Genomic DNA, 14,309 nt, shown 5'->3' on the forward strand with positions numbered 1-14,309 from the left:
CACCGGACATACTGGATGTTGAGAACTCCGTTTCTCAGCTCCCTACACCAAATTCAGCCTTAGCGTAATTGGATGAAATTACAGTGAAGTCAGTTGAGCTGCACCTGCTTACATCAGATCTGAATTCAGTTTCTAATTTCTATCCAGGTGTGCTGATTGCCTGGATAGGTCTGAACCACAGGGAAATAATTAGAAAAGATCAAGTTATCCAAAGACAATGGATCCTAAATATGGCACAAAGAGAAAATCAGGTAAGACCAGAATCTACAGTTTCACGTTTTCCTTGTATTTCAGCAGAAAGATGCAAAGAAGCAATTTGAAAGTTTAGGCAAAAGACACTTAGCAGTTTGATCAGATTCTCATCAATAATGTTTCTTACTGTAATGCAACATGAATCACGTCTGTGTGATGGCAATAGTGTATATTCCAAGGCTTCTTTTCATAACTGAAAACTAGTGCAGATCGGAATCTCAATAAACCCATGGAATTTACGCTAAGGAATATGCTCTGAGAGTGCTGGGTAAATCTTTTAGGCACAATATATAAAAATGAAACAGATAGTTGCTGGAATACAACTGTTGTGGCACTTCTGTCATCTCATCTCATCTCTTCTTCCTGTTATCACTCTCTCTTCCTCTAAGTTTTCCCCCAGTCACCTCCTCTTTCCAAGTTCCGCATATTCCCCTTACTCTTTCAGCCTACTTCCTTGTCTCCCATCCAATACATCAGCACTTCATTGCACCAGATGCTGAACGGGCTCACCTATGTCACATTTAAGAATTGTGCAAGCTGGATTGAAATTGGGTGTCATTTCAGGCCCAACTGCCATCTGCATCATCAGTGTCCTGTTATAATACAAGGATTTTCTCGGTTCCAATAAATCCATTTATTAAAGGGTTATACAAGTCTGCTAATAATTGACAGATTCGTTCAGCAAAAAATTGTACCTTCCTTTAACCCTTCATATGATGTATAATCCCAATTTCCCTAAACTTTCTCAAGCATAGCGTCAGCTTTTTGCTTCAGATTCTCACCTATTATTTTTTCTAATATTTTCCCATAGACACCCTAAAGCTTAAAAGAATGTGTATCAACGTGTTGCCCTATATACATGAGAAGATAATGTATTATGCCACAGCTCTGTGGGCAGCAAAGCGTCTTCAGATCATACCTGTTGTGCTAGAAAAAAAGGTTTGTGTGTGTATATATTACACACACACACACCCCATGGTTTATAGAATACTTTTTCTGCTCTCCTAAATAAACTTTTATTCCACTTTTAGACAAGTGTTCTGAATGTTGTACTTCAATAGGAATTGAGAGTATCTGGGCCTAAGTCCCCAAGGCATTTAGGCATTGAGATTCAATTGAAATCAATGGAAGATGTGTGTTTAAATACCTCGGAGGATCTGGGCCTAACTGTATAACATCCAGAAACAACATAGAAACTGTTGAACTCTGTGGGTGGAAGCTCTGTCAGTGACGGTCACATTTTCAATGGCCTATTTTGCTGTATTGATATCAGATGCTGGACACAACCACGAGTTATGTGTGGCCTACAACGTATGGAGACAGAGAAAGATGAAGTGACACTCAAATTCTCTGATGGGTAGAACAAAGAATCTGACCCTATGCCTTCAGGACTTGATGTATAAGAACGTATTTATGCTGATCTATGCCTATATGTGTGGAAAATATGCATTTTTGTCACCTCTCAAACATTCCACAGATTCAGTAGAGGGAAGGAATCCTAAGTGCTGGTTTCCATACCAGTGTAAAATTTAGCATCACCGAAGTTCCAATACATTGAGAGCAGGGCATCTTCCTTTCAAATTGTTGTGACTGCCAGTACATCCATGCATAGCTCTTTGCTGCTCCAAAGAATCACTCATTTACAGCAACTAGCTGAAGCCCCCATTGATTTTAAAAGTTATTCAGATAGGTTAAGAAATTAGTGACCTTCACAGAATGAGCAAAATGTCCCCAGATCTTGCTTTCCACTCTTAGTATGCAGTGCCAGCATTTGTCCAAGATTTTAAGCTGTGTACCCTGTATGGTAAGATGCATAGTCACCATTATTTATTGCATTAAGACATGTTGACACCACTGCATGACAAAATACTTTAGGGAGAAACAACATAACAAATTGCTGCTTCAGCTCCTGCATTAGGTTGTATATTATGTGGCCTTTTTCATAATCTTTATTGCATGGCACTGCAGGTTCCCTCATGTAGGTGAAGCAGAACCAATGAACTGAAATCTTGACCAATTTGCTATGACTGACATGTAATCCACCATTTAACCACTCTTGTACGTGATGCATTAGTGGTGATGTGAACATGACCCCTTCTCAGCTTACTTGAGATCATGCATTAATCTTCTGTGTACCGCTTCAGAAAAAAACTATTTCCAAATGACCATTTGAGGAGGAACTAGTAATGGAGGTTACTCAAAATCATGGACTGTATAATAAATTAGTGAAACCATATGGAATAGCAACACGTTCAGATCAGTGATGTGAATCTCAGTGTACATGCTTTTTATGGCCACCATTCTCAGAATACATATATGTGATGCACAAGAGTCTCTTTACCTTTCAAAAAATATTTGTATTCGGAAGAGTTCTATGAAGCCCGCGTGGGATAGAGGGCAACTGAAAAGAAAATTCATATAATCCTGCAGATAATGAGTCCAAATACTCCTGCTTTTGCCAGGAAATGTCTGTCACTTGGGTACCCAAAATCTTTGTACTGTTTTTCTTTTGCTACTGCAGATTATGTTTTCTATATGAATTGTGTTTAAATAAGAAGGTTCAGTTATGCTCTCAGTTATGCCAATAGAAATCCAGAGTGCAGAACTGGGCTCCAAATGTCCACAGGTGATCCTTCTTTTGGCTGATACATTTTAGGGGTGACAGAAGAGCAAGCTTGGTGAGTTTTTGTTTGCATCGTATCTCTAAATGTCAACAGTTGGCTAGGGTTTGTAATATTTCATGAAAATAATTCTATTTGTCATTTTTTTTCAGTTGATCTTAATGTATTTCCTGCTGCCTTGGTTTCTGGTTTGTTGGCATCATGCCAGCATCCCTCAAAACAGGTTCTTCCTCCACAGAGGTACTTTAAAAATCAGATCTTTCATTCAGCATTTTCTCTTCTTCCTTCTCCTTCCCAAGACTCCATGACCAATCCCTATTTTCACACTAATCTGATATTATCGTAACAACATGGTCCTCATTGTTGCAAACAGTTATACACACAACTTCAGTTCTGTGAGTAGCATAGCTGAACTCATTGGTACTTCTCACAAGAGTAAAATTACACAAATACTTATGGGGTTGCGGGTTTGGGGCATGGATAGGACTTTGGCATATCAGGGTAACGTAATTAAAATTAAATCACTGGAATGGCCCTAGTGGCAAACATAGTACAGAACGCTCAAACAACCACCAAATGCATATTGTTCACATAGGATATATATCTAATTTATGGAATGTCTCCAGCAAGTTATAAATGAGATCTGAAAGTGAAACGAACTTCTCCACAGGCCAGTGCAGTTGTCTTTCTTGTATGTAGGTATAATCACAGATTCAAAATACTGAGTTCAGATATACAGCAGATAATAAAACCTGTCAGGGACCTGACTGAAAGCCCCATAAAGTCAATGGAAAGAATAACATCGATTTTAATGTGCTTTGGATCATCCACCGAACAAATGTCTGCCTCAGACAAACAAAACAATACAATGCAGGCAAAACTTTTTAACAATTAAAAGTTACAACTTTAATATATTTCACTTTTGTCTTCCTGCCTTGTCTATTAGAAATCTGCCATGATTATGTATAAAGCAGTAAGTCAGTCCTTCGCACAAAACTCACTCAACATATCAACAGAATGTCCAGTTCACTAACAAGTAAGAGAAACCCAGCATTTAAAACTATGGTTAAGTTTTAGTTTAGTTTTGAATTTTTGTAACTATGTTTCAGTACTCCCCTTCCTTCCCCGCACTGTTCCACAATTATTAATGCTTTCAGTGTCACTAAAAAATTGGCTATATTCAGTATTAGAAAAATCTCATGATGCAACAGGAAGCCCTTTATAGGTACCTCTTGTGCCAAGTTCAGACATATGACAAGTCTGAAAAAATCCACCTTCATTTTTGAACCACAATTATAACATGAATTTCCACATAAGACACATACTGCCTTTACCATATGTCTTCTGGCAAAGACCTTACAAAAAGAATTAAATGCGTGTTTATATGATACTTATATTTTTGTTGTAATTCTTTCAATTGTTTGTGCTTTTCTATTTACAACACCAAAGCCACTGACACAGGAGAATTTGTTCCAGATGAGCAGCTCTCAGCAGCAACATCAGAATATTATACATTATTTGATCATGCATAATTTTTTCCTGCTAGATTTTGTGTATGCATCTCATGAGTTGCATACAGTACACACATTGCAGAGAAATATAAGAGCAATTATTTCTTGTGAACAACTGAAACTATCTTCTTTAAACTTACATCCTTCCTGTGAAATTTCCAATATAGTAGCCTATATTTAAAATGCCAGGTTAATTGAATCCCATTGACTTCACCTGATACTTGCATGGGTTTTGTTTGCAAGGAAAAAACCTAGTCCCCAAGCAATAATTTAAATATTATTTCAGTATGAAGACTCAGTTTAGCAGAATAATTGCCATCAATAACACTTACCTGTTTATGTGGAGTGGAGGTTATACAGCTATTACCTAGCTCAAAATCATGCACTTTAAATAATAATGCAATGCTTGAAATTTATGACAGTATGTCTTTTACCAACAATGTTTTTATCAGAGGCTTCAAGACACAATTAGTGCAATTTGCTGCATTGCTTGTAGTTAAAACAAATGTGACATGGGTAATTATGTAGAGAGAGACATTGCATACAAACTACAAGATTTAGAGCAGTTTGTATTTAATAGTTCATTTGCCATAAATATTACCTGAGTCATATGTATGCATTCTAGCCTAAAAGAATGGCAAGCCTCTTTTCACAAAAGAGAAGTCAGTTACATGACTATTTTACTCTCACAAGTGTGTTGAAAAGAACAAAATCAACATTACACAGAACGATGGATCAAGCATGAATCAATGTGGCAAGCACATAACGAAACAGACATGGAGTTAAACAAGAAAAATAAAAAAACAACAACAAAGATTATCGCTTAACCTGTTTTGTCAGAGCTGGTATTGATGGTATTGGTAGTGATGGAAGTGAAGGTAGTCTTTGCGCTGTCCTTGGTAGTAACAGATTTCTGCTTATTTTTCATGGCTTCCAGTGCTTTGAGCTTCTTGGCATGTTTAGTGCCTTTGTAGTGGGCCGCAGCCTGGCTCTACAAAGGAGAACAAAATGAACCATGCAATCAGGCTCATTTCTAAAACTGGCATTCTCTGTATTAGTACAAATACAGACTACTTTTCAATAATGGGTACCATTCACCATACATAGCCAGTGACCAAATTCTGTGCAGAATGATGCTTAGGAAACAATGAAAATCATATTCAAACAACTCCAAAATGATAAATATTATGTAATACTATATTACTTTCAGATCAGTATAATAGAGCTTTACTTTACCACATGTTAAAATATATCTGCTTTTTCAGTTTTGCTATCAAGAGCTTTTTTCTATCACATAAAGATTCAAAGTTTCAAGGACCAGGGAGGAAGATATGTTTTTCTTTTGACAAGTCTAGGGTTTGTACACTTTTTATTAAAAACCTTGCCACAGGTTTCTATAGGAGATGGTTTACATCTAACTTTGGAAGCAGGAACTTTTCAAATGGAAAGCAAGGACTCACTGTCCAGAAAACTTAAGAACTAACTGAATACAACGCAGACGTGCAAATGTCTGGATTTTTAAAAAATTAGATCACTTCAGTCTACCTGCTACAAAGGTAGCCTGTGAAATTCAAGGTGAGAGGAACTTTTCAGTGTATGACCCTCTAACCAAGCCTAGTGTGTTGTCAGATGTGTTTTGTCTACTTGATGTTAGATCATGGTCAAATTTGTATATGTACTACAAGGATTTTCACACTACTCTAAAGAACCTTGAATCCCTATCATTTTAAGAGCTCATTGTGAGAACTCTTCTCTTCACTTATGCTACAGATTTTGGAGGGTATTTAAGTATAAAATATATCTTATTAAAAACATGGTGGAGCTCTGTGGATATTCTTCCAGAATAGTTTCTCTGGTTATTTACAGCTCTTCTGAATAACAGGAACCAATCCCGCAGTTCATAAATGAATGGGATACCTCAAGCTTTCTGCTACTGAATTTCAACTCTGATTGGTAGCAACTCGTGTTTTTGCTAACGGACAAGACCACTAATTCTTCAGGAAAGACCTCAAACTTTAGTTATTTTAGAGTCAAGAGCTAAGTATGTTCTATTATGGAATTGCAACTTGTAGTGAAAACAGCAGGAATTCATTATGTATGCAACTGAGAGGACCAAACCCATAACATGTTATTCAATGTAAACCAATACTGCAGAGGTGGGAGATTGTTGCATTATCTAGGATCTCTTAGAGTTTTATTTGAACATTATCTTGTGGCAAATTTTCTGAGGTGACGCCAGGAAATGCTAAGCTAATATTTATATTATACTGAGGTTTATTTATAGTTCTCAGCACTGATGAAAAGTCATGATTCCTGCCTGAATGCCTGAGATCTGGGGTGTGGGAGAAGTGTAATAGAGAGAGATTTAATCTACTCCAGCAAAAAACTGTTAGCTCTATTTTTACATGCATCATTCAGTTTGGTTGAAACACTGATTTCTCTACCCATTAAATGATTAAAGTGCTATAGTAGGTACCCTTATTGAAAGAACACTGGACAGTGAAGTTATTAATCAGAAACAACTAACAGAAATAGCACAATCATGCATCTTTTACAGTTCCCAACACATAACATTGAGATGTACTGTAAGCCAGATATGAACAGTTAAGTGATGTTAATAACTGTTAAATTGAAGGATCAATGTCAGGTTAGGATGACCGCATTAAAATGGCACAATACTGTTTGTACATCCTTATACCACTATTGAATCATGTCTATGTCCATAGTTTATAGCTAAGTATGATTATCTACTCCAAAAGTGTTTTTTTAAATGCATTCTAGTTTATTTAGCTCAATCAGGCCCTGGCACTGATATACTTACTTACATTGACTAGTACCTTACTTCCTGAATGTGGATAAATGTATCAGAATTTGGTCATACACAGTTGATTATTAATATGGTATTAGTCTGACACACTCTCAAGCTTCTTCAGAGAACTAAATTTGTGTTTTTTGTTCACCCATCATTCCCCTTCACTTCTACATTCCTTGGTACAGCTCCACAAACTTGACTTCAAGGAGAGTTTTGAGTGTACACGTGATGCACAATGAGGCCCTGCATGGAACTCTGTGACCTTTACAGAGTTCTGAAATATAGAAACAGAATTGCTCCAAGTAGAAACACATTGCTTCAATTTATAAGTAAAAAATGGCTGCTATGGAGAACTGTTCATTACTCACTTCCTACATAGGGCTGCCAGTTTACCATAGTCTACTTACAGAAGATTTTTATGCTTTTTTTTATTTCAGAATGTAAATTTCCATTCTTTGTGGGGATACAAAGGCATCTGAGGCTCTTTCAAGATAATCATAGCTGGCAGGTTAATGGTAGTTCTATGTGGGATGAGATAGTTTGCTCCATAAGCATTTAACCAGCCCCAAATAAGCTTACACTCTGAACTGGAACCCTACAAAAATCTGTCATTGTCTTCCCCAGCAGGAGGAAACCAGTGGGGGAAATAATGGAAAATGATTCATAAATATTCTATCCAGCGTGGCAATAGAAAATGTGATAGCAGCACCTGACTAAATCATTTCTTAGAGAATGAAAGAGAACTAAGTAAGTGTCATTACTAGAATGCCATTACTACTTAAAGCTTAAGTCAAAAAAATCAGACAGATTGTAAGATACAATTATTCCAGAATGTCATGCAGAATTGTTAAAAAAAAAAAAAGAGTGGGAAGGAGGGGAAGGCATATGTCAGATTTTTTTGTGGAAACCATGATGCAGAACTATGTGAGAACAGTGAATAACTGACTACACCATTATATGGAGTAGGGGAATCCTCCTGTGACACTCTTGAAGATAACAGTGGCAGAAAACAAAAGCGAACTGGAAAAGACCTGGCTAGAGGAGTACAAGAGTAAAAGAACGAGATGCACTGGCTGAAATCCTGGACATACTGAACTCAGTAGAAATTCTGCCATTGACTTCAGTGGAGGTAGGCTTGCACCACAGTGTATTTAAAAAGGACTTTTGCCTGTTTTAATTTCCAGTTACTGGGGAGGTCCATTGTCCTTGAGAAATGATATTGTTCTACTTTTACCTAAACCAGTAGTTCTATCAGATTAAATTGATTAAAAGTAATAGTATGGGAAGAAGCTCCTCCTTTACTACAGTATATTTTGTGATTTACTCCTCCTCATCCCCTTCCAAAGAACCAACGACCTGTTGTTTAAAATGAAAGCCTGTTTCTCACCATCAGTACAGCCTCTATAAACTATGTAAATATAGTTTAATATTTCCTTCTTTACTCATGACTTCATAATTTGATAAATATCACTACTCTTGGCATTGTAAAGCTGTGCCACTGCCACAATGTGAAACCAAACCAGTGATGCATATGAAATATTACCAGTGTAAAATTACACTACGCTGTACGAGAGTATGAATTATATAGCAGCAAACTGAAACACTACAAATGAGAGATTTTTAGATTATACCCAAAGCTAGATATCTATGGATCCTAAGTTAAGTTTTGATGGCTCTGATCCTGTGCATAACTAAGTGTGGGCAGGATCAATTCTAGGAGAATTTGTCTCCAATTTAAGGCCAGATAAGCCATAAAATGCCAAATATTTTTTCACTAGCTAATTATAAAGAGCTCCTAGTAATCTCAGTAGTGTAGATCAACTTTAAAACCCTCTGCAAAACAAATAATTTGCCCTGGATTTATTTATTTATTTTTATTCTAATCCTTAATAGTAAGGTATCAAACCTGCTTATGTTGAATTTGTAGAATTTATACATGATTAATAAAACTTCAGCATTAACTCAAATAAAATGACTTTTCACATTTCTATATGAACAATTACATATTTGGTTATATTGCTATTGCATTGCACCACAATTACCATAAAAGCACCACATTACCAAGCAAATGGCACTGAGTGAGCAATGGGAAACAGATGAAATATTTTAAACAAGCCAGACATCAGTATTTTCCTAGAATTACATTCATCATGTCTACAACGCAGTCTTGAAGAGAACCCCTGTGAACCTGAGCAGCTGTGTACATGAGTAAATCATATACCATCTCAGTTAAGTTCTTCAGGCTTTGATCCAACTAAGACCTAGGCGTGTGCTTAACTTTATGCCCTGTGAGCAGGCCCAGATTAAGTTGTACATAGGCACGATAGCCCCCAGGCCTATGGCCCTACTCCCGGGGTCATGAATATATAAAAATCATAACTTTAATTAAAAATAATGAAATAAAAGAACTCCCTTGCTGCTCTCACTGTCTTTTCACTCAGCATCACTGCACTTGTCTTTGATGCTCTCCTCTCTCTTATTCCCTGCCTTAACCCCCTTCCCATCTACACACCCCTCCCTTCCTTTGTTTTTCCTTCTAGCTAAACCCTTCTCAACAAAACCCAACCCAAAGCAGAAAGATTTAAAAAAATCATGGAACTAACATTCATAGTGAGCCCTTGGGTGCTCTGATAATACACACTGTGACAAAGTTCCTCCTCTACCTTGGTGGGTCCTGTGCTTATTGGTAGATTTGCTCACCTCAGTGATCTTCCCCTCTTGTGGAACCCACGGTCTGGGTCAACTCCTCCTGTGTCTGATCAGGAGTTGGGAGGTTTGGGGGAGGAACCCAGGCCTGCCCTCTACTCCAGGTTCCAGCCCAGGGCCCTGTGGATCGTAGCTGTCTATAGTGCCTCCTGTAACAGCTACATGACAGCTACAACTCCCTGGGCTACTTCCCCATGGCCTCCTCCAACTTCTTTATCCTCACCACAGGACCTTCCTCCCGGGGTCTGATAATGCTTGTCCTCCTCAATCCTCCAGCAGTACGCTCTCTCGCTCTCAGCTCCTTGCTCTCAGCTCCTCACACACACTCCTTCTCCTCTGGCTCCTCCCAGCCTGACTAGAGTGAGCTCCTTTATAAATCCAGGTGCCCTGATTAGCCTGCCTTGATTGGCTGCAGGTGTTCTAATTAAAGTAGCTATCTCCACTGCCTTCTAGAAAGATCTTAATTGGCCCCAGGTGCCTTGATTAACCTGGAGCAACTGCCATTTGGTTACCAGGATCCTAGGGATTTGTTTAGCCTGGGGCTAACATACCTGTTTCTCAGTACTTTACTGTAGCCATCTGGCCTTGCCCCATCACAATACAATAAACAATAAGAAGAGTTGTCTACCTGAGTCTGCAGAAAGCCTAAAACAATACCTCTGTGAGAGGTGAAAACTGAAGCCCTGTTCACCCATCTCAGGTGTTGACTCCAAGATGCACTGCTTTAAGGGACTTCAGGAACACCATCTCAACAGAGGGCTCTGTGCATACCAGAAGAGTGCAGAAGTCCTGGCCTATCAACCAAGCTGTTCCACACCAATTGCTGGAGTAGATACTGGGTCCCCTGCATTTCTAGGTTTTGGACAGGGAGGAAAAGGTTGCTTCTGCCACTCCTGGAGGGGAGAACAGACCCCTTTCCCTGCCTTTTTTGGGAAGGATGAGGGCCAGCAGCCCCAGTTACTCCCAGGCTACAAGTGTGATGGCAGACATCTTAGCCAACACACTCGAACTTGAATTGGGACCCTTCAAAGCTAAAAAGCACAAGTTGTTGGAGCTTGAGGTACAGCTGTCTAGCTCTCTAGCAGGGGCCATAACGAAGTATCACCATCTACATACTGGACACAGAGGGGAACCTGTAACACACTCACCAGTCTGTGACACAAAGAGGAAGGCTTGCATTGCGCCATTGGAGTCAACTGCACTCTAAATGTAGGAATGCCACATTTCTGAACCCGCGCGAGAAATTCTGATCAAAATCAGACAAAAAGTTGCATCATATTTAGTTGAGGGTTTTTTTAAAATGGTTTGGAACAACAGATAATCTGGCTCTTTAGGCCTCATTACTGTCATAAGCTCTGTGCGAGTGCAGGAACCTTAGTGCTCAGCGAAGTCAAGGTGAAGGGGAAAAAACAGATATAAAAAATATTTAAATGTTTCATACCTCCATTGAAAACGGCGGAAAGGCTGAAATCAGCCCCAGAGCAGAGAACCCACACAAGGCCCTAAGCCTCCTACAGGCTCCCCATCATTCAATGGGATCTGCATATGCAGATAGGCAATAGGCATGGAAGTCAAGGAGGGCTTTGCACATGCCCAAACAAGCATGTGACTGCAGAACCAAATACCTTATTACTGCTGGATCCTGCTCCCACCAAAATCCAAAGTAGTTTAGCCATTGACTTAATAAATCTCAGATAGGGCTCCTAATGTAGCAATAGCTAAGAAAAAATGTTGATGGATAAATAATCTCTTGCATGGACCCTCTTGTATTGGAGTGTATTTTCCCCAATGAATAGTGTTTGGGGCTTTCATGGGGTGTAAAAACCCTGCACCAGAAAGAAAGGGGTTAAAGAGCTACTTTGGGTCTAGGCAACTCCATCATACCTGTAAAGCATGTGTGAGCTGGAAGAGCTTAAAAGAGAAGACGACCAGCTCAATAAGAGAACAAACGATGGAGGTAAACTGACCTACTGTCCATACTCCTGGGGCCCTGCTGTAGCAACTTCATCAAACCAACAGAGAAGGGATTAATGGCACTCAGAAGGTCAGAGACTTTACCTTTGAATTCAGTATGTCTTTACTTTATTTGTTGGGAAAGGGACAGGTACAAAGTGATCCAGGGAAGCAAGTATAGCACTTATGGGTGCATGCCTTACCACCCAGCCCTGGATTGAAACTCGGTGGACAGGCTGGGCCTGGGCTCCCCCAGCCACACTTAAGTCTTTTCCTGATATTGGGAGTCTAAATGAGAGAAAGCCCTAAAGACAGAAGGGTCAAAATTGTGAGACCTCTCACTCAACCCATAGGGATACCCTGTTGTTGGACTCTATATACCTCCAAAGAGGTGGACATATACATGTGATCTGGCTGGAGGGCTGAATCAGAAGAGGGGCAGAGTGCCACAGAGTCAGAACAAATGTCAACACAGGACAGCAGGAAAGAAGAGAGCTTGCCTCAGTTACAATGGGGCATCTGTGGTGAGTGAACCCCTCTCACAGAAGTGCTCTTTTAATACTGCATTACAAGGATAAACTGTCAATATTCCAAATTTTGTTTGTTTCTAGTGCATATATTGACTTCAGTGGGACTACTTACAGAAGCAGATCCTCTGCTGGTGTAAATCAGTAAAGCTCTACTGACTACAATGGAATCTTGCAAATTTACACCATCTGAGGACCTGCCCAACAGTGTATAAAGTCAAGCATGAATGCAAGTTTTTGAAGGATTTGAGCCTAAATTGTCACATTTAATTTGGTATAATTTATTTTTTAAATGTGATGCATGCATTGTAAAATATTTTTATGTTCAACTAGACGAGTACTCAATTCTACCAGCTTACAACAGCATAAGGGTGCTTTTGCACAGTATATTTGTTTGTAGCTGTGCTTCAAAATATGCACAAAGCCCCAGCCACAGAAATTATTGTAGAGCAACCTGATTTTTTAAAGAATTATTCTGTCATTTATTCATTCTGTAAAGTCAGTTTTTCTTCTAAATCTCTGTCACATCTCAACTTCTTGTGCAGTATGGGCCTCAACATCAGTGTGCTTGTAATTCAGAACCACAACTTGTAATTACTGCATGGCTCAAGTAGCATCTGTAGCACAGACCCCCAAAGACATTTATGACACAGCAGGGCTCCTTGGCCAGGGATGTGTGAGTGGACTGATTAGGACAAATTGCCCTTTTTCCAGGGGTCAACTCTGTGACAGCAGACCAAGCATCAAAACTGAACTTTCAGCTGGAGAGAATAAATCTTCCCCATTGCTCTGGCAAATGGTGGGAGAAGAGAAGAAATGCCTACAGCCAGTTATTCCAAGGTAAATTTGTGTCTCTTTCTTTGGAGTAACAAATCTGCCTTTTCCTCCCCTCCTACTCATCCTGCAGGAACTCTGACTAAAGCACTTGACTCCTCTGGCCTTGGAACAGGCCTTTCTCCCATTTGTATGTGCTCCTCCCCTCACCATGCAGCTCCATTGGTCCCAACTATGGAACTCTTCTGCCCCTTTGAGCACTAGATCAGACTGGTCACCATGGTGCAATAGTCTTTGAAAAACGCTATGGCCTCAATGGTTTGAAGCACGACCTTGACATTTGGCAAGGAAGATGAGAAGATTGTTTTTTGCTGTCTCCTTGAAAATCCATCTGATTTGGCCAAATTACAAAAGGTCAAATATCACCATTGCCCATCTGTTTTTCACATAGTGGTTTGCTTTTGACTATATCAGAATGCATGTGTACAAGGGACTGTAGTTCCAGTTGCACAGGCAACCTTCCATGGTAATTTCTAACATTTGAATGCTTGACTTTGCCCCCTACATAACTTCCTTTTAACCTAGTTTTTTTTTTTTTTGCATGTAATTATATGTATAAGACCTTGGTACGTCACAGTTGACCATCTATTATTCCCCTTATTGATGTGTAAATATAGGTCAAGTTTAGCATGTTTGAAATCTTCCCAAGTCCCAGGGAGGACTTCAGGTACTGACATTCAAGATAGCAGAAACTATATTTGTGTAAACTTATAACGTGATAGCATTAATCATAACACTTAGGGTATTAGCAAAATTTGTTTTTTTCTGTTTGGGTGGGGAAGGGGATTACTCTTCCCAAACCAGCATATTAGATGGAGATTAACATTAGCACATAAAAGTCTATAATCTAACCAGTAATACATTGATGAACTGGCAGACAGACAAGCATTGTCTATTTTTCTGCCCACGTTAAATCTTTGTTAGAGTCAAAGCTTCAAGAGCAAATGAAATTCACTTGATGTTTCCACTCAGATGAACCAAGCCAGTAGTCTCAGAGTAGGGTAGACGGCTTCCTAAGAAGAGTATTTCATTTGGGCAGTTTACATGATAAATTAATACACATTTAATGTCTACAGTTAGGTAAAATATGTAT

General features: G+C 39.1%; 1 protein-coding gene across 1 annotated transcript in view; it reads right to left on the reverse strand.

The window, feature by feature from the left end:
• The window catches only part of ZNF385D (zinc finger protein 385D), a 603,454-nt gene that overhangs the window by 64,704 nt on the left and 524,441 nt on the right, over nt 1-14,309 (reverse strand). Inside the window, exon 5 of the mRNA XM_050939712.1 lies at nt 5,213-5,375. Within this exon, the coding sequence (XP_050795669.1) occupies nt 5,213-5,375 (163 nt within the window). The remainder of the gene's footprint in view (nt 1-5,212; nt 5,376-14,309) is intronic.

The sequence above is a fragment of the Gopherus flavomarginatus genome, chromosome 2 (genome assembly GCF_025201925.1).
Source record: "Gopherus flavomarginatus isolate rGopFla2 chromosome 2, rGopFla2.mat.asm, whole genome shotgun sequence".
NCBI lineage: Eukaryota > Metazoa > Chordata > Testudines > Testudinidae > Gopherus > Gopherus flavomarginatus.